At 38.5% G+C, this 27,632-nt stretch overlaps 1 protein-coding gene and 1 long non-coding RNA gene across 2 annotated transcripts; both read right to left on the bottom strand.

The window, feature by feature from the left end:
* Nucleotides 1-6,600: 6,600 nt before the first annotated feature.
* Nucleotides 6,601-7,150, bottom strand: LOC140886318 (uncharacterized). The gene is made up of 3 exons (XR_012151518.1): nucleotides 6,977-7,150; nucleotides 6,759-6,886; nucleotides 6,601-6,651 (listed from the first exon to the last, which is right to left on the bottom strand). It is a non-coding gene; the product is annotated as an uncharacterized lncRNA (long non-coding RNA).
* Nucleotides 7,151-18,882: 11,732 nt separating this feature from the next.
* LOC140888108 (uncharacterized) lies at nucleotides 18,883-20,124 on the bottom strand. Its single transcript, XM_073295790.1, has 2 exons — nucleotides 19,539-20,124; nucleotides 18,883-19,442 (listed from the first exon to the last, which is right to left on the bottom strand). Exons 1-2 carry the CDS (start codon nucleotides 20,122-20,124, stop codon nucleotides 18,883-18,885), a joined length of 1,146 nt encoding a protein of 381 aa, XP_073151891.1.
* Nucleotides 20,125-27,632: the final 7,508 nt, after the last annotated feature.

Here is a 27,632-nt window from a genome sequence, read left to right as displayed (position 1 = left end):
GTTCATGTTGAAGAAGAGCTGAAGTTACAAGAAGAATTTCCTGATGAGAAGTTATTTTCAGTCAGCACGGAACTACCATGGTACGCAAATATTGTAAATTATTTAGTTACTAATGGATTTCCTTCTGAATTCTCTAAGGCACAGAAAGATAAGGTCCGAAGTGATGCTAAATATTATGTGTGCGATGATCCATACTTGTGTTGGAGAACGGTGATCAGATCAATCAGAATTGATATCCGGTGCAGCGGAAGTTTAAAAATTTTTATATGAAACGATTCCATAATGGGTATCAAAACTTTACGATTAAATTGTGCGTGTAAAAATTAAATAACAATTATAAATTTTTACCTCCAATATCGAATCGAGATTATGGACACCAACAGATTACTCTGCTCTTGTTGTATATCCCAAGAACTGATGGACGAACTGTTCTTCAATCAGGTCCACGAATAGAGATTTAATCCCTCTGATAGATTGCACTAGAAAATCTATCAGAAGTTTCTACGAAGAGAATTAACGAATTTGATCCGTTAAACCAGACTGCAAATTCAAAACTCACAGGCTGTATTTTCCCGAGCAGAGAGGGAAGGGGGCGGCCACTTTTTAAGAAAACACAGCTAGGGTTTTCGAAAATGTTTTGTGACCTCTGTTGTGTAATTTCTGTACTGCAATAACTTATTTATAATGTGGGCTGCTAACAGCTTAGGGCCCATTAGTCATAAGTTCAAGCCTGACAAGCAAAGCCCGCATGTTCAGAAATTAATATAAAATTCATCGTGACTCAGATTGATAAACCAATTTCACCAATGTGCACAGAAACCATTTCTGCATCTTTAAAGTCAAGATAAATTTTTCTGAATCCGAATTCAGTGATTTCCAAAAATGCCCATCCCTATGTCATTTTAGGAAATCTTACTCCTCTACTCTTAAATAAGAAGTCCCACTTCTTTGTTCATTAAATTTAACTCTTTAAATTTAACTATCTCAAAGGGGATTAAAAATCCATTACTCTGTATGACCCTCAATGGTTCAGGGATACAGCTAGCCGTGGGCTCACAACTCTTTGTGACTCGGAACAACAATTTTCGACTTGCCCATCGAATCATGGTAAGAGCGCCTAGCAACATCGCCCCATGATTCCCTAGGTATCACTGATAGTGCCTGCAAGAACCAATAGATTTTGGTTAGCGTACAGTACGGTTCCTTCATCCATATATCCCGATCGAATCAACAACCATTGGTAAATCAAGAGTCGTTCGAGATTCGATAACTATGCAATACATCTTGAAGATCAAATAGTGACATCGCATGTGCTACTAAGAAACCATTTCTTAAAACACATCATGTACTCTGGCCAGAGATTCGTCACACTAATATCTCCTCAGATTGCATAGGATATCCACACTAGCAAGTATGTGGTGAATCCTTGACAACAAAGCATCGACTCCTATATGTGTCGTAACTGTACCCAATCCCGACACCTGATGACCCCAATAGAGTCGTTAAACGAGTCAAAGCACAGTACTAGCATATAGAGTCTCAATGATGTTTCAAGTAGTAAGGACTAATGGTGTACAACCAAAACCGCGGACTTTATCCACTCGATAAGTGATAACCACTTGGAAAGTCCGGATAGGGTAGTTCGATCATTCATCGTATGAATATCCATTTGCATGCTTTGAATATCTCTATGTTCCATACCAATGAAACGTGGTACTCGGCATCGCAAATGCTAGTCTCAATCTCGAGCGATCCTTATCTTTAATAACGGACGGCTCAATCGACTAGGAACTGTTTAGAATATACAGTGACTATAAGATGTGTTTCATGATAGACATCCCCATGTGCTACCACATCTTACATACACTATAGTATATTCAAGGTCTTTATCAAAACAACAATAGTATATCACAATATAACAATATGAAGAAAGATAAATTCATTGCCATTAATAAAAGTGTAAATTATATTAAACAAAAGATTGTTTATACAAAGAGTCATCAAAACCCTTAGCCACAAGTTGGCTCACCGGGCACCCACTCTTTCAACTTGTGGAAGCACTGCGCTGATCAAGTCATACGACGATGTGTATCTGCAAGCGAGGTAATCCCAATTCTCACATTTTGTCACTCATATGCTTGTGGTGGCCATTTTGGAGCAAAAAGGACAGCTAGGAAGGTATTGGACTGTGGATTTTTCTGGCCATCCATATTTCGAGACGCTTACATGTTTTGTAAGTCATGCGCTCAATGCCAAAAGACAGGTAATATATCCCAGCGTAAGGAGATGCCTCAGCAACCCATTTTAATATGTGAAATCTTTGATGTATGGGGCATCGACTTCATGGGGCCTTTTTCTAGTTCATATGGATTTATTTATATATTACTTGCTGTGGATTATGTCTCGAAATGGGTGGAAGCCAAGGCCACCCGCACTGACGATTCTGATGTGGTTGCAGAATTCATTCAGCATAATATTTTCTCTAGGTTTGGAATCCCAAGAGCCCTCATTAGTGATAGAGGAACGCACTTCTGCAACCGGACTGTGGCTAGTTTATTGAAGAAATATCATGTGACGCACAAACTCTCCACTGCGTATCACCCGCAATCGAATGGCCAAGCCGAGGTCTCAAATCGAGAAATCAAATCCATTTTGGAGAAAACAGTGAATCCTACTAGGAAAGACTGGAGTTTGCGCTTGGATGATGCACTGTGGGCATACAGAACCGCGTTCAAGACACCGATTGGGATGTCCCCATATCGATTGATTTTTGGGAAACCATGTCATCTGCCTGTCGAATTGGAGCATCGAGCCTACTGGGCTATTAAAAATTTCAACATGCAGACGGATGAGAGTGGAGCGCATCGAAAGTTGCAGTTACAAGAACTAGAAGAGATACGCAATGATGCATATGCGAGCTCAAAGATTTACAAGGAAAAGACAAAGGCCTTCCACGACAAGATGATCTCTAGAAGGGCGTTTGAAGTCGGTCAAAAAGTTTTGCTCTATTACTCACGACTTCGATTATTCCCAGGTAAATTGCGTTCTAGATGGATTGGCCCGTTTGTTATTACTGATGTCTTTCCTCATGGTGCAGTGGAAATAAAAAGCTTGGAAACTGCGAAAACATTCAAGGTGAATGGCCAACGATTGAAGCATTATTTCGAAGGGGTCCAAGCGGCTGCGGAAGAGGATGCGCATGATCTCACTCTAGATGACCCGCCAAATGTCGACTAAATCACGGCATGCAGTCGAGCTATAGACTGACTGCAAATTTAGCGCTGACTGGGAGGCAACCCAATGTTTCTTTCCTTCTGCTTTTGCTTTTTTTTTTTATGCTTTTGCTTCACAGTTTTTCTTGTTTTTCCGTAATCCCGCTCGATCCGCAAATTCTTGTCGATCAAGCAAGAGCTCTTTTCATTCAAGTCAGTAAGTTGGCCATTTTTCCTCGCTCGATCCGCAACATCTTGCAGATCGAGCGAGAGCTCTTTTCTTCGAGATAGTAGGTTTTATATTTTCTCTCGCTCGATCGGCCACTTCTTACCGATCGAGCGGGAGCACTTTTGCTTGGGCAGTGATATTCATATTTTTGTATCGCTCGATCCGCAACATCTTGCAGATCGAGCAACAACACTTTTCCCTTAAATAAAACGCAGACTGCCTTCTTTTTCTTTCTTTTCTTCCCCTATTTCTCTCCCTCTCGTTCTAAATCCCTAACCCCCAAATTCTTGCTTACAAATTTCGTCTCTTTTTAATTCCTTGTTGGCTTTTTCAATCCACAGGGATCTCTCGGAAGCAACGCAACAACTTATCGGACGCAATCATCATCGATCATCTTCTCCGGCCTCTCTCTCGTCGGAACTTTGCTCAGCCTCCGGTCGATGTTCTCGATTTTTCTTGTCGAGGGTTATTTTCATCGGGCTTTTCTGCTCTTCGGCATCTCTCGGACGTTGTGTTTCGTTGTTGCTCTTGTACTCTTCAAAGAGTTGCCGGTTTATTCTTCGCACGCAAGGTGTTCGACAAATTGCATCTTTCCCTTTCGCTATCATCTTCCTACTATCAATGGGGCCTAAACGCGTCCGACGCCAAGGCGAATCCTCTTTTCGAGCTTCTGAGCATTATTATGCCGAGTTCACCGGGCTTTTTGTCAATGACACCGCTCGTGATCGGTACATAGAAGCCAAGGTTAGTCGTTCACCCATTCCTGAACGTGGCTTTGAGGAAGACTTGGCCTATCCAGATATCATTCGGACGATTCATGAGCGTGGTTGGGCAAAATTCTGTGAGTCACGTCCCCCCGCTGTAGTGCCGCTTGTCCGCGAATTCTATGCCAATGCAGCGGAGAGAACCGATAGCAAAGCATTTGTTCGGGGGAAGATGATTTCCTTTTTACCCCATGAGCTGAATGCTTTATTTGAAATACTAGAGGTAGACGATTCACTCTACCAAAGCCTCCAAGCCGGCCCGGACTTGGACAAGTTACTTGAACAACTGGCATACCCCGGCGCTACATGGGTTGACCCAATTTCTATCGTTAACTTCAAGGAGCGGTTCTTACGTGTGCTTCCTGCATCGTGGAATGCTTTTGTGATTCAGCATCTGATGCCGATATTACATTCCAGTGATGTCAGTTTAGAGCGCGCCACCATTCTTTATGCGCTTAAAGTGGATGCACCAATTAATGTGGGCCGTGTTCTTCATAGTGAGATCCACAAGTCCATCCATAATATCACGGTGAGTCTCTATTTTCCTATGATTATCACCTGTCTATGCATACGTGCTGGGGTGGTTGTTCGGAATGATGAAGAGTGGTTGCAGCCTCAGCTCCCACTCGACTTCGCCTTTATCGAAGCAAAGAGGGTACATCGTGTCAAGCATTTTATGAGGGACGGCCACTTCCAACAACCGCCAGCCCCTCAAAGGCCGCCTCCACCTCCTCGTCGTTCCCAAGCCGATGCAATCCGTGAACTCACCGCCTTCTCTCAACATCAGAATGCATACAATACGGTGTCGGCGCATAATTTTCAAGCTCTGGATGCTATGATGCGAAATCTCACATTGCACTTTGGTCTAGATCAAAATGTTGTTCCGGCTGCTCTACCGTATCCACCGCCCTTCCCTTTCCAATATGCCTCTCCTGTCATTCCTCCGGAGGCTGAAGAGGAAGACGCCGCAGACCTGTAAACCAGTGGAGTCCCGTTTTTAGTTTTTGCATTTCATTCTGTTTAGTTGTTTGGTTAAGTTTTTGTTATCATGCATTGAGGACAATGTCTAGTTCTAGTGTGGGGGGGTGCATTCATGCATGCATTTCATTGGCATTGTTATTTTGTTGCATTATTGCATTTAGTTCATTTTTGAGTTTTAGCATTTTGTTGCATTTTGTATTGAGTTGAGAAAGAAACGGGAAGCATGGACAATGATGATGCTTTGTTTGTTTATTACATGCCCATCTGACGAGTTTTTGCACTGATGGAACTTCGTAGACGAGTGAACTCTTACATACTCTGTGAATTACACTCAAATCTGGATTTTGAAACATACAAACGTGGATAGGATTGAGGCATTTTGTGAGGCCCGGTTACTCTAATTACATTTAATTATCATACAACCATGTGCCGGCCAGGCACGAAAACAAATTAAAACAGTTAACACATACATGAGCCGACAAGGCTCGATAACAATTTAAAACATAGCAGGAACTCTCAAATACAACACAAATACATCGGGGCATCTCCCCGGAGAATATAAAAAAAAACTCTAACATAATACATAATATAACTCCGATAATACATAATATAACTGGGAGACAAGACATGATCCAACCTCCTCAACGAGCTCCGCCAGCGGACCCTCCGCCTGGTGCTGGAAAGTCACTTGGGTAGCCTACCATGGTGCCAAACAGCAGCCACAGTAGCCCCCCCAGAATAAACTGAGGTTAGGATTCTGGTATGAAACAGTTAGGCAACAACAACAAAACATATAAACTATGCATAAACACATTATAAAATGTAGTATGCAATGCATGAACTGGGCTCAAAGTAAACGGGATAACAGGAGCCAACAAACAGTACGATAACAACTGGAACAATGCTCGAGCTAGAACACAGGGGAGCTACATCGTCATGTAACTAAAACGCCCTGCCAAGTATGCGAGGTATGTCGTGCTGTGTGAAATCAAACACCCACGACTCGGCCTCCATACAGCTGATATCGATACAACAGATAGGCACAATAACGAACAACATACGATGTCAAGATTCCAATTGCATATCACACAGAAAATGCATCAAGGAATAGACAATCATAATTTCGGTCTCAGGGATACTAGGCATAAAAAGCCACCAGCTGATTCCCGAAATAACAATATGTGTGCCCAGAGTACAATACAATATGATAACGGGTAACAAGAATGATAGGGCTCAACGTGTGATGTAGTGAATATCATGCCCTATTCTAAATGCCACAAAATATATCAAATAATTTAACATATAAACAATGAGGCATTTAAATTCACATAATCCATATAGTTCACGTAATCAACATAATATCGGCAAAACAATATTTATATTTTTACCGTTGTATGTTACCAACCGTAACATACCTATACCAATTCAAACGAAGGTCCTCAACTCTAATTCCCAAAGTTTCGGCCTACAACACAATTAATATTCCAATATATATCAAAACGATGCGATATAACCAACTAATTCAAATTAAATCCAAGAGGGTAAAATCCCAAAGTCGACAGCCTGTTATACCTCGACTAAACCAGCTGGAATTTGGGTTTAAAAGCTTCAATATTCGAAGCTAGACTGATCTGGAACCGAACAAATATTGTATCACGGCGGTGACACGGCGGCAGCTCGCCGGAGGACCCAAAACGCAACTGAAACGAGTCGAAATGGTGAGCTAGCATTTGGACATGAACTAGGTTCCGAGTCCTACAGTTACTAAGCTTAAAAGGACTGAAACTTACCAGGAATTAGTCCGAGAAGAACCCACGAAGAACAGATCACGAACAGAGCTTCGGCATTGCACAGAAGCAGGTCACGAACTGGAATCGATTTGGGTTCAAATGGGCATCAAATTCAGAGATTCTTAGCTTGAATCGAAGCCACGGATGTAAGGAAGAAAACCCAACAAACGAATCGAATTTTGGACTCCGAACGAAGAAGTTATGGCCGAAATACCACAGCTGCGCAATTGGTGACGGGAATGAACGGGTTTGGGGGTTGGGCTTCTCTTCTCTTTTCTCTTTCTTTCTTTTGATTTATGCGTGTATATGTATATATGTAAGGGTGTGTGTTTGCCTCTATTTAATTATTATTTGGGCAACTTGACACAGTCCAGATATTTTAACGCTCGTGTATTATTTTAGCTCTAATATGTATTTTATATCGTTTAAATCTCGATATTCAAAAATACATATTTTTAATACACTTACTAATTTATTTGGCATGAATAATTATTTTAATTTAGCATCTCAATAATAATTCTAATTATGCCAAATTACCAGATAATTAACTTCTGGGTCTTACATTTCTCCACCACTAAAAACAAATTTCGTCCTCGAAATTTCAGTTTACACACATACATCTGAAATGCAATACACCACAATTCCATGCTAGGAATCAAACAAATATGGATAAGAAGTTCTTATCTTCTCCTCTGTCTCCCAAGTAGATTCCTCTACCCCATGCCTCGACCACTGAACTCGAACTAGTGGTACAACTTTGTTGCGAAGAACTTTCTCCTTGCGATCCAAGATACACATAGGATACTCTATATAAGACAATGCTGGATCCAGTTCAACCTCATCAGGCTGAATGACATGAGACGGATCGGGCTCATACTTACGCAACATAGATACATGAAACACATCGTGGATGCCATCCAAAGATTGTGGCAACTCCAACCGATAAGCACAAGACCCAATACGTTCAACAATTCTATAAGGACCAATGTATCGAGGTGACAACTTACCTCTCATACCAAAACGAACAACGCCTCTAAACGGTGATATTTTTAGAAATACAAAATCATCAACTTGAAATTCCAAAGGTCGACGACGTTTATTCGCATAGCTTGTTTGTCGATCTTGGGCAGCTTTCATTCTTTGACGTATCAACTGAACTTTGTCATGCATTTCCTGAACAATCTCGGGTCCAGTCAATTGCTTTTCACCGAACTCATCCCAACAGAGCGGTGATCTACATCTGCGACCATACAAAGCTTCAAAAGGAGCCATGCCTATAGTCACTTGGAAACTGTTATTGTAAGAAAATTCCGCTAATGGTAAAGCTTCTTGCCAACTCTCTTTAAAATCCATAACTACAGCTCTAAGCAAATCCTCAAGAGTTTGGATTGTACGCTCAGTTTGACCATCGGTCTGAGGATGGTATGCAGTACTCATCGCAAGTCGTGTACCCATTTCTTTTTGGAAGCTAGTCCAAAACTTTGAAGTAAATCTAGGGTCACGATCCGAGACTATTGCAACTGGAACTCCATGCAGTCTCACTATATTCTCAATAAACAAACGAGCCATTTTCTTGTACGAGTAAGTCCTTTCATACGGAATAAAGTGAGCTGACTTGGACAATCTATCGACCACTACCCAAATGGCATTGAAGTGACGAGAAGTACGTGGCAAATGAGTGACAAAATCCATAGCCACATGTTCCCAGTTCCACTGAGGAACTTCAAGACTGTGTAGTAATCCTCCTGGTCTCATACGTTCTGCCTTAACTTGTTGACAGACCATACAACGAGATACAAACTCAGCTACATCCTTCTTCATGTTCTTCCACCAAAATTGAGGTCTGAGAATATGATACATTTTCTTGCCTCCTGGGTGAATGCTATAACGAGTGCAATGAGCTTCATTAAGGATGGCTGTGCGCAAGTCAGGAATATCTGGGACAACTAATCTTCCATTCAATCGAAGAGAGTCATCTAAATAAATTGAAAATCCAGATTGATGTCCTTGAGTCACTAAATCATAAGACTTCTGGATCTGATCATCTGACTTTTGGGCAGCTTTAATAATCTGAATTAACTCAGGTTCAACAGAAATCTGAGAAACACAGATAGCATTCCCTTGAATCTGAAAATTCAAACCAGAAGTGCAGATATCCTCGTGCAACTTAGAAATATAGATTGAGGAGAGTTGAGCATCATTATCGACTTTACGACTCAAAGCGTCAGCAATGACATTCACTTTTCCCGGCTGATATTGGATCTCACAATCATAATCTTTCAATAGATCCATCCAACGTCTTTGTCTCATATTCAAATCAGATTGAGAAAATAAATATTTGAGACTCTTATGATCTGAATAAATTACAAATTGTTCTCCAAATAGATAATGTCTCCAGACTTTTAGAGCAAAGACAATAGCAGCCAATTCCAAATCATGAACAGGATATCTAGATTCATGTGTCTTCAACTGACGAGAACCATAAGCCACTACTCTGCCATGTTGCATCAAGACACAACCTAAACCTCGAGACGAAGCATCGGTGCAAACAACAAATCCTCCAGAACCACTTGGAATTGTAAGTACTGGTGCAGAAGTCAATCTCTTCTTCAACTCAACAAAACTTGACTCACATTCATCAGACCAAATGAATTTCTGATTTTTCTGAGTCAACAAAGTAATAGGTTTAGCAATCTTTGAGAATCCTTCAATGAATCTACGATAATAACCAGCTAAACCCATAAAACTCCGAATCTCTGGCACATTCGTCGGTCTTGGCTAATTCAATACTGCTTCTACTTTACTTGGATCAACAGAAATACCATGTTCAGAGATAACATGGCCTAGAAAGACAACTCTGTCTAGCCAGAATTCACACTTGGACAACTTTGCATATAATTGTTTCTTTTGAAGAATGCGAAGAATTAACCTCAAGTGCTTGGCGTGTTCTTCTTCGGACTTAGAATAAATAAGAATATCGTCGATGAAAACAATGACAAACTTATCGAGATATTTTCTGAATACACGATTCATCAAGTCCATGAAAATAGCAGGAGCATTAGTCAAACCAAAAGGCATAACTAAAAATTCAAAGTGTCCATATCTAGTGCGAAATGCTGTTTTTGTAATATCTTGTTGTCTAACTCGTACTTGGTGATATCCAGAGCGAAGATCAATCTTGGAATACACCGCCGTACCTTGTAACTGATCAAACAAGTCATCAATTCTTGGAAGTGGATATTTATTCTTGATGGTTGACTTATTCAATTGTCTGTAATCAATACACATTCTCATCGTGCCATCTTTCTTTTTAACAAAAAGAACAGGAGCACCCCAAGGTGAAGAACTTGGGCGAATATAACCTTTACTCAACAATTCCTGTAACTGTTCTTTCAATTCTTTTAACTCAACAGGAGCTAATCGATACGGTGCTCGAGATATAGGTTCAGTTCCTGGCATAAGTTCTATACTGAACTCAACTTCTCGTTCTGGTGGAAATCCAGGAATTTCCTCAGGAAATACATCAGAAAATTCACAGACAACAGGAATGTCAGATATTGACCGCTCACCTTGAGACAGATCGACAGCATAAACAAGAAAACCTTCATTTCCTGAGTCCAACAGACGAGTCATTTCGATAGAAGAGACTAAAGGAATCTTAGCTCGTGAACCTCGACCATAGAAATTCCATTTAGGAGCAAAACTAGGTCTAAATCGAACTATTCCTCTATAACAATCGACAGTGGCTTTATTAGAAGTTAGAACATCCATACCCACAATACAATCGAAATCATGCATAGGTAGGACTATAAGATTCAGGTACAACACATTATCAGCATAGAGCAACACCGCATTAAACACAGCATTATTAGTTATGATCATTCTTCCCATTGGAGTAGCAACTGATAAATTTCCATTCATACTAGTGGTGCAAAGATCATGCGAAGCGACAAATGCATGAGAGATAAACGAATGTGATGCTCCAGTATCAAAGAGTACTCGTGCTGTAAAACCACATAGAGTGCAGTTACCAGTAATTACAGTACCTGGAGCTGCCTGTGCCTCGTCCTCTGTCAAGGCAAATACACGAACGGGTGGCTGATTTTGTTGACCACCTTGTCCTCTTGATTGCTGATGTGGCCTGCTCGACTGTTGAGAAGAGTGGGATGGTGCAGAAAATTTGCCACCAGGTGTTCCACTACCTGCCTGCACTGATTTTCCTGTCTGACTGGGGCAAACTCGAGCAAAGTGTCCTGGTCTACCACAAACATTGCAAAGTCCTTGAACTCCCACACATTGATTGCTGAAATGTTTCCCACCGCAGTTATCACAATAAGGACCAGTGTAGCGTTGTCCACTCTGCTTTCCAGAACCTTCAGAACTAGTAGAACTAGAGCCAGATTTCTTGAATTGTTTCCCTTTTGGACGTAAAGATGAAGTACTAAAATGACTTGAAGATTGCTTGCCAGATTGGTGCTGGATAGGAGTCTTGTTTCCACTTCTCCTTCGAAAACTTGCCTCAGCCCTTTTTGCCAATTCCACAGCTTCGGGATAATTCATTGGCTTTCCAGTCGAGACAAATGGATGCAAGCGATCATCTAATCCTTCAGTGAAGCTTTCAACAATAGCTCCCTGACTAGCAGCAACATGAGGAGCATACTTCAACAGTTCGTAAAAAGTATCAGCATAGTCTTGTACCGACATATTTCCTTGTTTCAAGTTATGGAATTCAGTTGATTTGGCACTATAGAATGATGGAGGACAATAACTTTCCCTGAACTTCAGCTTGAATACATCCCAAGACGGTGTTACTTTCTGAGATTCCAAAGTCATCAAGGTAGTAGCCCACCACATCTTAGCACGATCCTTCAACTGATGGAGTGCTAGCTTCAAACGTTGCGCCGACGGATATTCAATCAAATCAAAGAGATCTTCAATCTCGGTAATCCAGATTTCAGCTTTTTCAGGTCCCTCATTACCAAAATAACGAGGTGGACGCATGGTATGGAAACGGGCAACTAACTCATCCATCCTAAGTTGTTCCAATCGTCCAGTAGCTTGATTAACCTCGGTATTAACATCAATGCGAGGTCTCCCACGACCACGCCCACGACCACGACTAGCATTATTACCACTTTCAGCCATTCTATAAAATATAAATCACAACAAAAAAATTAGAATGAAAATAAACATATCACATAGGCACGTAAACATGTTGAAAAGTAGCAACAACAAGCGCAAAAATCAACTTTAGTGTCTAGACTCGAGTGTCCTAGACTTTAGTTTGAGCATATCCCAGTTTATGCTCTGATACCATGTTGTGAGGCCCGGTTACTCTAATTACATTTAATTATCATACAACCATGTGCCGGCCAGGCACGAAAACAAATTAAAACAGTTAACACATACATGAGCCGACAAGGCTCGATAACAATTTAAAACATAGCAGGAACTCTCAAATACAACACAAATACATCGGGGCATCTCCCCGGAGAATATAAAAAAAAACTCTAACATAATACATAATATAACTCCGATAATACATAATATAACTGGGAGACAAGACATGATCCAACCTCCTCAACGAGCTCCGCCAGCGGACCCTCCGCCTGGTGCTGGAAAGTCACTTGGGTAGCCTACCATGGTGCCAAACAGCAGCCACAGTAGCCCCCCCAGAATAAACTGAGGTTAGGATTCTGGTATGAAACAGTTAGGCAACAACAACAAAACATATAAACTATGCATAAACACATTATAAAATGTAGTATGCAATGCATGAACTGGGCTCAAAGTAAACGGGATAACAGGAGCCAACAAACAGTACGATAACAACTGGAACAATGCTCGAGCTAGAACACAGGGGAGCTACATCGTCATGTAACTAAAACGCCCTGCCAAGTATGCGAGGTATGTCGTGCTGTGTGAAATCAAACACCCACGACTCGGCCTCCATACAGCTGATATCGATACAACAGATAGGCACAATAACGAACAACATACGATGTCAAGATTCCAATTGCATATCACACAGAAAATGCATCAAGGAATAGACAATCATAATTTCGGTCTCAGGGATACTAGGCATAAAAAGCCACCAGCTGATTCCCGAAATAACAATATGTGTGCCCAGAGTACAATACAATATGATAACGGGTAACAAGAATGATAGGGCTCAACGTGTGATGTAGTGAATATCATGCCCTATTCTAAATGCCACAAAATATATCAAATAATTTAACATATAAACAATGAGGCATTTAAATTCACATAATCCATATAGTTCACGTAATCAACATAATATCGGCAAAACAATATTTATATTTTTACCGTTGTATGTTACCAACCGTAACATACCTATACCAATTCAAACGAAGGTCCTCAACTCTAATTCCCAAAGTTTCGGCCTACAACACAATTAATATTCCAATATATATCAAAACGATGCGATATAACCAACTAATTCAAATTAAATCCAAGAGGGTAAAATCCCAAAGTCGACAGCCTGTTATACCTCGACTAAACCAGCTGGAATTTGGGTTTAAAAGCTTCAATATTCGAAGCTAGACTGATCTGGAACCGAACAAATATTGTATCACGGCGGTGACACGGCGGCAGCTCGCCGGAGGACCCAAAACGCAACTGAAACGAGTCGAAATGGTGAGCTAGCATTTGGACATGAACTAGGTTCCGAGTCCTACAGTTACTAAGCTTAAAAGGACTGAAACTTACCAGGAATTAGTCCGAGAAGAACCCACGAAGAACAGATCACGAACAGAGCTTCGGCATTGCACAGAAGCAGGTCACGAACTGGAATCGATTTGGGTTCAAATGGGCATCAAATTCAGAGATTCTTAGCTTGAATCGAAGCCACGGATGTAAGGAAGAAAACCCAACAAACGAATCGAATTTTGGACTCCGAACGAAGAAGTTATGGCCGAAATACCACAGCTGCGCAATTGGTGACGGGAATGAACGGGTTTGGGGGTTGGGCTTCTCTTCTCTTTTCTCTTTCTTTCTTTTGATTTATGCGTGTATATGTATATATGTAAGGGTGTGTGTTTGCCTCTATTTAATTATTATTTGGGCAACTTGACACAGTCCAGATATTTTAACGCTCGTGTATTATTTTAGCTCTAATATGTATTTTATATCGTTTAAATCTCGATATTCAAAAATACATATTTTTAATACACTTACTAATTTATTTGGCATGAATAATTATTTTAATTTAGCATCTCAATAATAATTCTAATTATGCCAAATTACCAGATAATTAACTTCTGGGTCTTACACATTTTTTGTATTATTTGGGCCTCAATTTTCTTGAATATTTTATCCTTAGATGCCCTTTGAGCCTTTACATATATATGAGCACATAAGGTGCATATTTCTGAATTGTGTGTGAAAATCATCGTTTACTGTTGAGATTTCTCTTCTTTGCACGGACTAAAATTTGTATGAGTTGATTGTGAATTGAGACATGTCTAGAACTTGTTCGAACATCCCTCGAGGCGCAATACGGGTATACTGTGACTTAGGAATGGGATAGGTTCTGAATTAGATTGAGCCTTTCAAGCCACCCTTAATACATTATGTCCCTAGTACCTCTTTTGAACCTAATTGAAAACGAATGTCATGCGTGAAAACATGTGATAAACCCCCATTCGACATTTTTTCAAGGTCCTACAACTACTATCTGCAGCTTAAACACTATTTCCTTCCTTTAGGGAGTAATTGCATGTTTGATTTTTATACTCTTGATTTGAATGCTAATAAATGGATAGTGTGTTGAGAAGTGAAAATGAAAAAAAAATCAGAAGAAGTGTAGTAGTGGAGGGGATGAGAAATAAAAGAAAGAAATAGATTGGGTGGAAGGAAGAAATCTGAAAAAAAAAAAAAAAAAAAAAAAAAAAAAAAGAGGAAAGAGGAGACTGTGAACAAAAGGCGAGTTGAAAATGAAATTGAAAAAAAAATGGAGTTGAAGGAATGAAAAGAGTTTGCCGTGTGAATGAAAAGGAGTGGATTTAAGAGATAAAATCAGATTTTACTCCCTCTTTGAATTCTTTCCTTCGTTTGTAGCCATAAGCCAGCCTTACATTATAAACCGAATAAGACCTTTTGACCGAGTCACAGTCGCCCAATATAATAGTGGAGATGGGTTGTGCGAATTTTGCCTATGGACTGACAATTGACACGATTGATGAGTATGCATTTTTATCAAAACACTTACACACTTGATTCCTTTGTGTTTAACCGATGATGAGTATGTTGATTTGATTTCTATTCATTGTAATCCTATGAAACCATGAAAAGTCCTTATGATCTATGAATGTGTGAATTGGATTTGGAGGCGAGTGTTTGGAACATGAGTTGCGGGGTTTGTGAGTTTGTGGGGTGAAATCAGTTTGGTCTTAAAATTTTTTGAAAATAATGTGAGTTGGATGGATGGATTTGAAAAGTTTGAAAAATGAACTGAGGCCTTTACCCCGTAGTAATTCTTGATTCTCGTTTGCATTTTTGTTTTTCATACTTACTCGAGGGAGAGTAAGGATTAGGTGTGGGGGAGTTTGATAGTTGCATTTTTTATTGCATTTGTAATGTCATTTTGTTGTTGTTTTGCATTAATTTACATTTTTTATTCTAGCATTTTGTTCTTATTGCATTTTTCGTGTTTGCATGATGGGATTCTTGTTTTTGTGGTTAGGTCGCTTATTTTGCGGACTAAGATGGAACCTCGGAGGAATGGAATATGCTGAAGAATTCTGGAGAAGTAATGCTGATCGATCCGCAGGAGTTTGCAGATCGAGCGGGTGCTTATATTTTGAAGACAGTGGACTTGGACATTTTCTGCCGATCGATCCGCAGAAGTTTGCAGATCGAGCGACACATGTTTTATGCGAGGCAGAGAGTTTATAATTTTTACGCCGATCGATCCGCAGAATGTTGCCGATCGAGCGGGCGTCTTTTTCGAAAACATTATTTTAATTTTGGTAACTTTGTTATTTTAGTTCCTAGCCTCTATTAGACTCTTAATTCCGTTTTTGAGGGATTATCATGAGACTTTTTAGGGGGATTACGTTGGAGGCTAGGTTTTCTTCTTGAAGATTACTCTCTAGTTTTTCTTCTTTTCTTTAAATTTTTATGAATTTAATTATGAATCATTGTAGCTAACTTTTTAATACTTGGTTAAGGAAGACGAAGCCCTTGATTAATTTATTCGTGAGATTTGTGTTTTACAAAGCTTGATTATTGTTGAGTATCAATAATTATTCTGATTTATTTCATGATTGTATGTTTGATTATTAGTTTGATCACCTGATAATTCTTATATAAAATCTACTGCTAAATTGGAGTTTGAATCCATAATTGTTTGAACTATCTGATTTGCGAAGCAACTACAATTAATAATCGTCCGCTTGTGAGATTAGGAATTGTAGGGATAATAATTGACTAGGCTAAATTCATCCGCTTGTGCATGAGTTGTCTAGATTTATCAGTTTCACTAGTTTGCATGCTATCGTGGGTTTAAATCTAATCGCTTGTATTAGGTTAATTCATTGGTAAGGGTTATCTTAGAACGCTTGTGTCTAGTTAATTACAATTAAGGTGAAATAGGAATTTAATTTCCAATGATGAATATTCAACAGGATTAAATATTTTTAGATAATCGATGATCGAACGAATGAAATCAAGGGTGTAGTTGACCAAAACCAAGGCTTGTCTCTTATTGAATTTTCCGTTGTGATTTGATTGTGCTTGGTAATTGATAGAATTGCATTCATAATTGTTTTTAAATTTTAGTGGATAAGTTTCAAACAAAAAAAAAAACCCCTTTTTATTATTTTTGTTTATTTAGAACACATTAAAATTTACCTTTTCTCGTGGAAACGATCCCTACTCACACTACGGCATTAATTATTTATCTGATTGAGTCGGGTAATTTGGGCGTACATGATAAGCGCTACCAAAAATCCACAGATAAAATAGAAAGAACCCAGTCGTTCATATTTAAAATGCACCATAAACCATTCACCTCCTTGCTTTCGAATCTTCTTGATATTTTCAATGGTTTGCGGACGTCAACAGCCACCCGTATTATGTATGATCTCTAGATTCAACTATTATTATCTGTATCGTATTGTAGAAAGTTCCCAATAAATTCACCTAGTTGATTTCCAATAGGTTCTATCATATATCCTATCGGAAGATCATAAATTTGCGTCCAGAATGTTGCAAAATGCAAAGGGACCTGAGTTGGCATTTCCCCTTGTTTCAAATGATGTAGCATAAGCAAACAATTATCAAATGCCCATGGTCCTCCTTCATAGACCCTGTTCATATCTATCACATGAAAGAATTGGAAAATATATCTATGATTTCCAATTTCTTGAATGGCAACACCTTACCTGGCTCCATATACTAGCCATCCTATGCTTCATAGCCATGAAATTAACAGCTCGTTCCGTGAGAAACCTCCCAACCAAACACAGATCTGATAGTCCTGAGTTCGTCTGAAGATGTTGTGGATCAAGAACTAATTCTTCATCCTCTTCGGCAGATATGGCTAAGTGTGCCATTTTTGATTCCATGATTTAATTTTGAAATAAAGATTTCAAGATAAGCATATGAAAATCAAAACTCTCAACAAGGGAGAGAGAGAGAGACAAACTCTCAACAGGGGAGAGAAAGACTTTTTTTGTTTATTCTTTAACAACTAACATTTTTATTTGTTTCTAAATGTTACTTATTAACTTGTTTTGGCTAGAGGTATGTTCTCTCGATTGTATCTCAGGATGACCATCCTCTTTCGGTTGTTTCTCAGGTTTGATTGCCCACATAATGTGCTCTGAATTCTCCGCCGAATTCTACCATCTCTCATACTTATGGCAGAGTATAAAATACGATCAATCATCATTTCTTTACTTGGCGAAAAGAAGCTCGTTTGGTATCAAAGACATGCTACTAAACTTCCGGGCAGTGAACCGTAGCTCATTCGAGTATTTTTGAGTAACAAGGATTATCGGCTGTAGCACATTTCATTCGGCAAGTGTTGCATGGATTAAACTTTTGGGTGCAACGTGTAGGGAAATTAATTTATAGTACTTCTTTTGCACGGATTAAACCTTCTGTTAGTCTTCCAATGAAAGAGAATTTTGATATTCAATAATAATTTTAGAGAATAAACTATGTAGATTTATTTGCATTGATTTTTATATGAATGAGATTGTAGAAATTTGATTGAAGTGATCAAGTTTATGGCATATAGCAAATGTGCTTCATAAGGATCTACGTTCTGAAGCCCCAATTATTGGGAAAGTCTGATAGACTCAGCTTCACCTTCTAAAAAAATGAAATGATGACCTTGGCTTCCTTTGACCATTTGCCTCAAATTTAAATTAAAATGGAGGCAGTCTTTGGGGTTTGATAAGTTAGAGTTTCAGTCTTATTCTAGTCCTTATTTGCTCCCCATTGTGGTGGAATTCAGCTGCAGCAATCGAGATATTCAACAAGGAACATTTGAAACAATTTACTTTGGTGGTTCCCAACTCACTAATTAATGTGTAATTATTCTAACTTGTTTTATTAATAAATTTTTTTAAATCAGGTTTTATAATATTCAAGTGTTCGAACTCGGATGATGTGCAAGTATTCTAATTTGCTTTCAGGGCCGATCCTAAGTATTTTTAGGCATGAGTCAAACTTTCCTAAAAAAGGCCCCAAAATGATTTAACTAAGCGTAATATGTGTTCGCATTTTTTTAGTTCCATGATACTCTTTTTGAATTAAATCAATACATTAAAGAAAATATAAATAACTAAACAATACTATTCAGACTATAAAAAAAATACCATTCAGAAAATTTTAATGTATTTAAACAATAAGATCAAACATGTCCAAAATTATCACTAAAATGCAACCCTCCTTACAGTTTTGGAGCTAAAAATACTAATTAAGTCTGTATAATCAAGTCGTTCAGTAACTTCTTTCTCAATTGACAACATAGCCAGTCCATTCAATATTTCTTGTGACATGGTTGATCGTAGAAAAGTTTTGATGAGCTTTAACTTTGAGAAACTTCGTTCTGCACTCGCTACTGTAACCGGGATAGTCAACAAAATTTTATAAGCAATTTGAGCATTTGGGAAACAACCATCCATTTTCTTTAAGTAATTCACTACATCAATGGTTGTTTTGGCTTCTCTTGGTAATGAACACTTCAGGAATGTCAACTCTGAGAATAAATCATCTCCACTGATATCAGAACAACCCCTATGAGTCAAAGAACTTTCAAGATTCTTACAAGATCTCAGCAATACTTCATCATCTGTAAGTTGTAACCTCTCCAGATTAAACAAAAAACCAAATAATTCTTCGTACTTTTGGAATTTTTCAAACCGAGTTGTCATAGAAAAACGAGCTTGATCAACTATAAATAGAAAATAGTTGATTCGAAAATATTCTGTAGCTGGCTGTGTCACTTCTTCACTGTTACTTTCACCGAATTGTTTTTTTCTTCGAACAACGCGTTTCTCTTAAAAAGCAGCTTCAATGCCCATCTCACAAGCCATTTCTTTAGCTTCAACCATGGCTTTATCATAACCATCTTCTCTAAATTCCTCTAGAAATAAAATAATTCCTTCTAAAAGTTTGACAGCAACATCAATATCCATATTTTCAGATTGAAGAAATTTACTCACAGTGTTGATAGCATACAACAACTTGTACCAAATTACCACACCAAGCAAGAATTCAAAATTCTCAAGTTCATGTAATGCTAAGGACTCAGCTTCGCTCTTCATCTTAGGATCTTCGCTTTTATTTGCCAACTCATACAAAGCATCTCTTATTTGTGAAGTTTGCTCCTTTATAGGTTTAACACTCTCAACATGACTTTCCCAGCGTGTTTGTGACAATGGTTTAACTGTCAAACCCTTCACAAGATCTTTAAAAATCTTCCATCGCTTGGTAGAAGAGGAGAACAATGTATAGATCCGTTGTATAACTCCAAAAAATGACATAGCCTTAGGACAACAATTCGCCATATCACACAAAGCTAAATTAAGTCTATGACAGCCACAAGGAGTGTAAAAAGCTCTGGGATTCATTTCAAGTAACCTTTTCTGTACACCTTTATGCCTCCCTTTCATATTAGATCCATTATCATATCTTTGACCTCTAATATCATTGTTAGAACCTAATGGGGGGGGGGGGGGGTAGGTTTAGGTTATATTGGCAACTTTAGCAATTTAAAACGATTATGCAAATACGCAAGCGGAAGACTTAAAGCAATCAAATATAAGTTCAGTTAAATAAATGCGTAATGTAAATAAAGCAGTAAAAGGGATAAGAGATGTTTATGGAAGTTCGACAATAAATCGTCTACATCTCCCCTTCTTGGTTAAGATCGATTAACCAAGGATCCACTAGCACTTCAACTCTTGGCCTTGATGGCTCCAAGGATAGCCGTACAACTCAACACGATCACCGCGCCGATACAACTCAACACTTGGCCTTAAGGGCTCCAAGGATAGCCTCAACAATCACACAACACTTGGCTTCACACTCAAGTGTTTACACCAACGATTTTCACAACCCCGAATACAACTCGATATATGAATATATTTTGAAAGCTCAAAGGGGCTACAAATTGCTCAACAAATTGCTCAAATAATGCTTAAGAGGATTGAGAGACTTGAAGATGTTGGGATGCTTGAAATGGTCTCGGAATGCCTCTATTTATAGCTGAAAATTCGGCATCGATCGGAACTTCCGTTCCCAGCATCGGAGCTTCCGAAATTTGAATTCTGAGTCACGCGGTTTGTACAGGATCGGAACTTCCGATCCCACTTCGGAGCTTCCGATCGGCGCATTAAATATGTTGTCGGGCAAAAGTCTTCCGGACAAGATTATCAGGCTGCCGTTGCAGATCGGAACTTCCGATCTATGATCGGTGCTTCCGATCTCGTCACTTCGTAGCTTCTGTTCTGCTTTCGAACAATATAAAATTCCTTGAAAATTGATCGGAGCTTCCGAACCTATATCGGAACGTCCGATCGTCCCTTAGCTTCCGAAGGTCCTTCTGATCATGATTGGAGGTTCCGAACTCCAATCGGAGCTTCCGAACTCGTAGCAGTATAAGTCTTCGAAATTTGTTTCTGATCTTAAATAAACTTGTTCGCAATTGAGCCTTTCAACTTGAAAATTTTAACTCTATAATAAGCTCATTGTAAACATTAGTAACACTTTAACCTAGTTTTGTTAATCATCAAAACATAGAGAAAAGGGTCTTGTTAATGCATTAAAAACATTAATCTCGCAATCGAGATTTATATGCGTTTAAGGCGTAACAATCTCCCCCTTTTTTATGATCACAAAACTTGGTTAAAAATAGAAAATAAAAATAGACAGTAAAAAGAATATAAGTATTTAAATTGTATTTAAAAACTCCCCCTGAAATAAGCAACAAAGTTTTTAACAAATAAATATTTTTTACTCAATTTAACTGATTAACCAATTAATTCTCCCACTTTTTGTGATAAGAAAAAAGTAATAATAAGTGAATAAAAGAGAATGAATATAAACTATTTTATTCCAATAGAATTTAAATTTTACATAAGACCAAATACAACTTAAAATGTAAAATAAAAATCTAAGAGTCATCATCGCGAGTTGGCGGAGGATAGCGAGAGGTGAACTCATCAAATCGGGTCTCCAAAGAAGCAACTCTAGCAGTCAACTCGGAAAAGTGAGTGTGCATGCTCGTCTCCATACGATGAAGTGTCTCGAATAGACGGTCGCTAGGGAATTGGTTTGCTGGGGTTGCAGGGACCTCAGGAGTTTGGAAAGGAACATCTTCAAGGTTGGCCGCAAAGGCCTCAAAACCGGAAGATGATGGAATATCAGTGTTAGGAGGAACAGTCGGAAAACCTTTGATTTGGATAGAGTGGGGAAGAGTGGAATATGGTAAATGAAAGGCAAAAATAGGTGAAAATCTAGAAAATACTCTTCCTCGATCTTCAACCCATCGAGAGTACACAGGATTCCAGGATAAATCCATCCTGGTGATAGAATGATGGTTAAAGATGTGACTTGGTGGGATTTCAATAGAAGGTATCCCCTCAAATTCAACAGCGAAACGACTCAAAATCCGGTTGATAAACCGGGCATAAGGAAAAGAAACATTTTTCACCGTCTTTGTCGTGTGATGCATAGTCTGCATAACAAGGCGCGGAAGGTTAAAAGGTCGAGATGAAATGATATGAAATAGAATGCATAAATCTAAATATTTGCAAGTGGAGAGGTCTCCACTGCGAGGAACTATAGAAGTGGTAATGAGTTTTTGAATGATTTGAAAATCAGGACAAAGACTCATGAGGTGGATACGATCATCAGCAGCAGTAGCTGGACGACCAAGAATGGTAGAAATATACAACTCACGATTAAAAGAAGGATCATTTTGAGGCCAGTTTTGCGAGAAGTATTCACCGGGTCCATTCCTGGGAAGATCAAACCAGGAGGACAAATCAGCAGAAGAAAAACGAATATGCCTGCCTTGAACAATCGTGGCAATGGTGATCTCACCCTGACCTAATTCGAGTTCAAGATTGGCATAGAACTCGTGAATGAGAGAAATGTAGATGGAGTCAGGGACAGATGGAAGAAAGAAAGATTCCCATTGTTGAGCCTTGATAAGGTCCAACAGAAGGAGATGAGACTGGGCTAAATAGGCGGAATCTAAGATACGACCAGGATGAATAGTACGGCCCTGATAGTCTTCGGGAATGGGCCTAGAGATGGCAGGCTGGGTCGGATCATGGGATTGGGCTTGTCTTGTAGTGGCTAAATCACGACGGCGTTTGGATGCCATTTAGAGAGGTTTGGATCGGATTAAAGGGAGAAAAGAATATGATTTCTAGGTGTGAAAAATCGGAATGAGCGATCTGATATTTATAGGGACAGAATCGATCGGAAGCTCCGATCTGCGATCGAACGTTCCGATCGTGCGGTCGACTTAAATCAAGCCACGTGTTGATCAGAAGCTCCGAACGTTCTTCGGACGTTCCGATCCTGAGGCGGTAATTAAATTTAAGGCGGTGAAAATAATCCAAAAAGTCGGGTAAGATGTGGATCGGAGGTTCCGATCTATGTCTTGGAGGGAAAAATTACCGCGCAGAATAGGAAATGGCGGGATAGGGATCAGAGGTTCCGATTCTTAATCGGTGTTTCCGATCCGAAATCGGTGGTTCCGATCCACCTGAGGTAAAATTGCGATTTTTGACTCTTTAATTTTAAATTTTGCAAATTAATTCTTAAACAGATAAACCATATAAAAATGTGAGCTTTATAATATTGAATAAATACAATTAATTTATATTATCCAACATTAATTTGCTCAAATTTTAATATTAAGCTCTCCCTTAATATGACATTAAATTTAACTTATGTCTACAAGCGATTACAACTCAATCATGCCAAGTTCACCACGCAAACGAATAAAAGTATTTTCATCTAGTGGTTTTGTAAAAATATCGGCAATTTGATTTGTCGTTTCAACATATTGAAGTTCAAATTTATTTTGTTCGATGTGGTCACGAATAAAATAATGACGAATGTCAATATGTTTGGTGCGCGAATGTTGAATTGGATTCTTTGTAAGACATATGGCGCTAGTGTTGTCACAGAAAATAGGGATTTTTGAAAAAGATACACCATAGTCAAGCAATTGATGCTTCATCCAAAGAATTTGCGCACAACAACTACCAGCAGCCATATATTCGGCTTCGGTCGTTGACAACGCAACACAATTTTGCTTTTTGGAAAACCAAGAAACTAAACAGTTTCCTAAAAAGAAACAGGTTCCACTAGTTCTTTTCCTGTCCACCTTATATCCATCAAAGTCGGCATCACAGTAAGCTTTTAAATCAAAGAAAGAATTTTTCGAATACCACAAGCCGAGATTTGGAGTATTTGAAAGATATTTGAAAATGCGTTTTAAGGCGAACAAATGTGATTCCTTTGGATATGATTGAAATCGTGCACACAAGCAAACACTAAACATAATGTCCGGTCTACTAGCAGTAGCATAAAGTAAGGAGCCAATCATACTACGAAAGAAAGATTGATCTACAGATTTACCATTTTCATCCTTGTCGAGTCTGATTGCTATGCTCATCGGTGTGGATGATGATTTTGTGTTCTCCATCCCAAACTTCTTTAGAATCTCCTTGATGTATTTGCTTTGGTTCACAAAGAACCCATCCTTGCACTGTTTGACTTGCAATCCAAGTAAATAGTTAAGTTCCCCCATCATGCTCATCTCAAAATGTTCCTGCATAAGCTTGGAGAAATCTTGACAAAGAGATTCGTCAGTAGAACCAAATATTATATCATCAACATAAATTTGCACAATCAAAAGATCATTTTTGACATTCTTGGTGAATAAAGTAATGTCGATCTTTCCTCTTGAAAAACCATTTGAAAGCAAGAAAGTAGACAGTTTATCATACCAAGCTCTAGGAGCTTGTTTCAATCCATACAAAGCTTTGTTTAATCTATACACATGATCAGGCAGTAAAGCATCAACAAAGCCATCAGGTTGTTCAATATAAACTTCTTCTTTTAATTCACCATTCAGAAAAGCACTCTTAACATCCATTTGAAATAATTTAAAATTTCTAGAGCAAGAAAATGCAAGTATCATGCGAATAGATTCTAGTCTAGCAACAGGAGCATAAGTCTCATCATAATCAATGCCTTCTTCTTGACTATGTCCTTTAGCTACAAGCCTAGCTTTATTTCTAGTGATAGTACCATGCTCGTCAAGTTTATTCCTTAAGACCCATTTAGTACCAATAATAGATCTATCATGCGGCCTAGGAACAAGATTCCAAACTTCATTGCGCTTAAACTCATTCAATTCATCTTGCATAGCAATAATCCAAGAATCATCTAATAAAGCATCATCAATGCACTTAGGTTCAACATGTGAAACAAAAGCAAGATGATTGCAAATATTATTAAGAGAAGAACGAGTAGTTACTCCATTCGAAGGACTTCCAATGATAAGATCTATAGGATGATCTTTGTGAAACGTCCAATCCTTTGGAAGTGGTATTTCCTCAACAGAAACATCTAAATCATTTAGACTTGATGAAGTCATCTCTTCTTCGAGTAATTCTACATCATCATTGTTAGTGCGAGAGACTATTGACATAGATTCATCAAATACAACATGCATAGATTCTTCAACAAGTAAAGTACATTTATTAAAAACTCTAAAAGCCTTACTTATTGTGGAATACCCAAGAAAAATACATTTGTCGGATTTGGCATCAAATTTTCCAAAGTTGTCCTTACCGTTATTATGTATATAGCATTTGGAACCGAAAGCCCGAAAGTATGAAATGTTAGGCTTTCTCCCTCTCCATAATTCATATGGAGTTTTCTTGAGAATTGGCCTTATTGATACACGATTAATGATGTAACAAGCAGTGTTCATTTCTTCAGCCCAAAAATATTTTGGTAGAGAATGCTCACATATCATGGTCCTCGCAATCTCCACAAGTGTCCTATTTTTCCTCTCAACGACCCCGTTTTGTTGAGGAGTCCTTATACAAGAAAAATTGTAACCGATGCCTTTCTCTTCACAAAAAATTGTAAAACTCTCATTTTGAAATTCAGTTCCGTGGTCACTATGAATCTGTTTTATTGAAATATTTTTCTCATTCTCAACACGTTTGACAAAAGTTTTAAAATAATCAAAGGCATTATTTTTGTGGGCTAAAAACAATGTCCACGTGTAACGTGAGAAATCATCTACAATGACAAATGCATAAAGCTTCCCTCCTAGGCTAGCGTTCTTCGAGGGACCACATAGATCTAGGTAAAGAAGTTCAAGGGGCATAGAAGTAGATACAAAATTTTTTCTTTTAAAAGATTCTCTTGTATGTTTGCCAAGTTGACACGGATCACAAACAGAATCTAAATTTAAATTGAGTTTTGGCATACCAACAACTAAATAAAGTTTAAAAAGTTTTTTTATGGTACTAGGACCAACATGATCTAGTCGTCTATGCCAAAGAATGTTGTCATCAACATTCAAGGATACAAGGCTTTTAATATTTGATAAAGATAAATTGTTTAAAGAAACCTTGTATACATTTTCACTTCTATATCCTTTGAAATTTATGGATTTGTTAGTCGTGAGTGATATAGTGCAGTGTTGGGGAGTGAATTTGACTTCATAATCTCTATTGCACAATTGACTTATGCTTAGTAAGTTATTCTTAAGCCCTTTCACTAGGAGTACATCATCAATCAAACAGGATTCAGATATATCTATTGAGCCTATTCCTTCGATAACTCCTTTGCTGTTGTCTCCAAAGGTGACAGTTCCTTTCTCCTTTGGTTTGACCGATTGGAGTAGCTCCTTGTTCCCGGTCATATGTCTAGAGCATCCACTGTTTAGATACCATATGCTAGGGAGAACAGTTTTCCTATTTCCATGCAAGAATTGATTTTGGTACCCTTTAGTTCTTTTGGGTCCACAGTGTTAGAAAAGAGAAATACAAAATAGATTTCTAAGAGTTCAGTCTCTCAAAGCGACATCATCGCCACTTTCCAAGAGTGCTCCCAGTAGTAGGTAGGGTTATGGCCTCTTTAAAAACCTATTTCCTTGGACAGAGCAGCGTTCATCAGGAAGACCAGTCGCAAGTCAAGGCAGTTTAAACCGGTCTATGATGAACTCTCTTGGATCATGATCTCATAATGCCGACTAATGAGTTGTTAAGTACTCTTAGGACTCCATTTCATATAGCTCTTTTGATCATGTTGAAATCTTAAATATCTACATTTATGTCTAACATGACCTATTTTACAACAATAAGAGAATGTAGGGGGTAATCTCATTTTTGCCTTAGCAATTAGGCTAGTAAAGTCAATTGATTTCTTACCATACCCTATTCCGCCCTTATCAAAACTTCATTTCTGCATGCTAAGTAAATTATTGAAATTATTACTGCTAACATTGAACTTATCAAAAGATTTTTCTAAGTGAGCTATGTCATCTTTTAATCTTAGGTTTTCATGCTCCTTAGTTTCTAATTCATGTTTGAGCTTTCTAATTTTCTTTCTAAGAGATTTAGCCATATCAAACATATGTTTATATGCATGTAGTAGTTCGTCATAGGAAGGTACCTCGTCATCGCCATCGGAGACGATGTTATCACTTTTAGCCATGAGGCAGATGTTAGCTTTCTCCTCGTCATCGTCGCTATCACTCCAAGTGGATATGAGTGCTTTCTTCTTTCCCTTGTCAACTTTCTTCTTGAGAGAACACTCATTTGAATAGTGGCCTTGTTCTTGACAGTTATAGCATGTTACTTCTTTTTCGGTCTTCTTTTTGAAGTTGTTTCCTCACATAAATCTTTTGAATTTTCTTGCAAAGAGTGCCATATCATCATCTTCATCTTCTTCTTTGGATTGGATAGATAGAGCAATCCCCTTTACCTTGATATATTCTTTCTTTATTTCCTTTCTTATAGACAATTCTAACTCATGGGTTTTTAGAGTCCCATGGAGTTGATCAAGGTCATAGGAAGCGGTGTCGCCTTTGTTGGATTCTATGATAGCCGTCCTCTTGGCATCCCACTCCTTG

This window comes from Henckelia pumila, chromosome 3 (assembly GCF_033568475.1).
Source record: "Henckelia pumila isolate YLH828 chromosome 3, ASM3356847v2, whole genome shotgun sequence".
In the NCBI taxonomy this organism is placed as follows: Eukaryota; Viridiplantae; Streptophyta; class Magnoliopsida; order Lamiales; family Gesneriaceae; genus Henckelia; species Henckelia pumila.
This window is presented reverse-complemented; position numbering and strand designations above follow the sequence as displayed.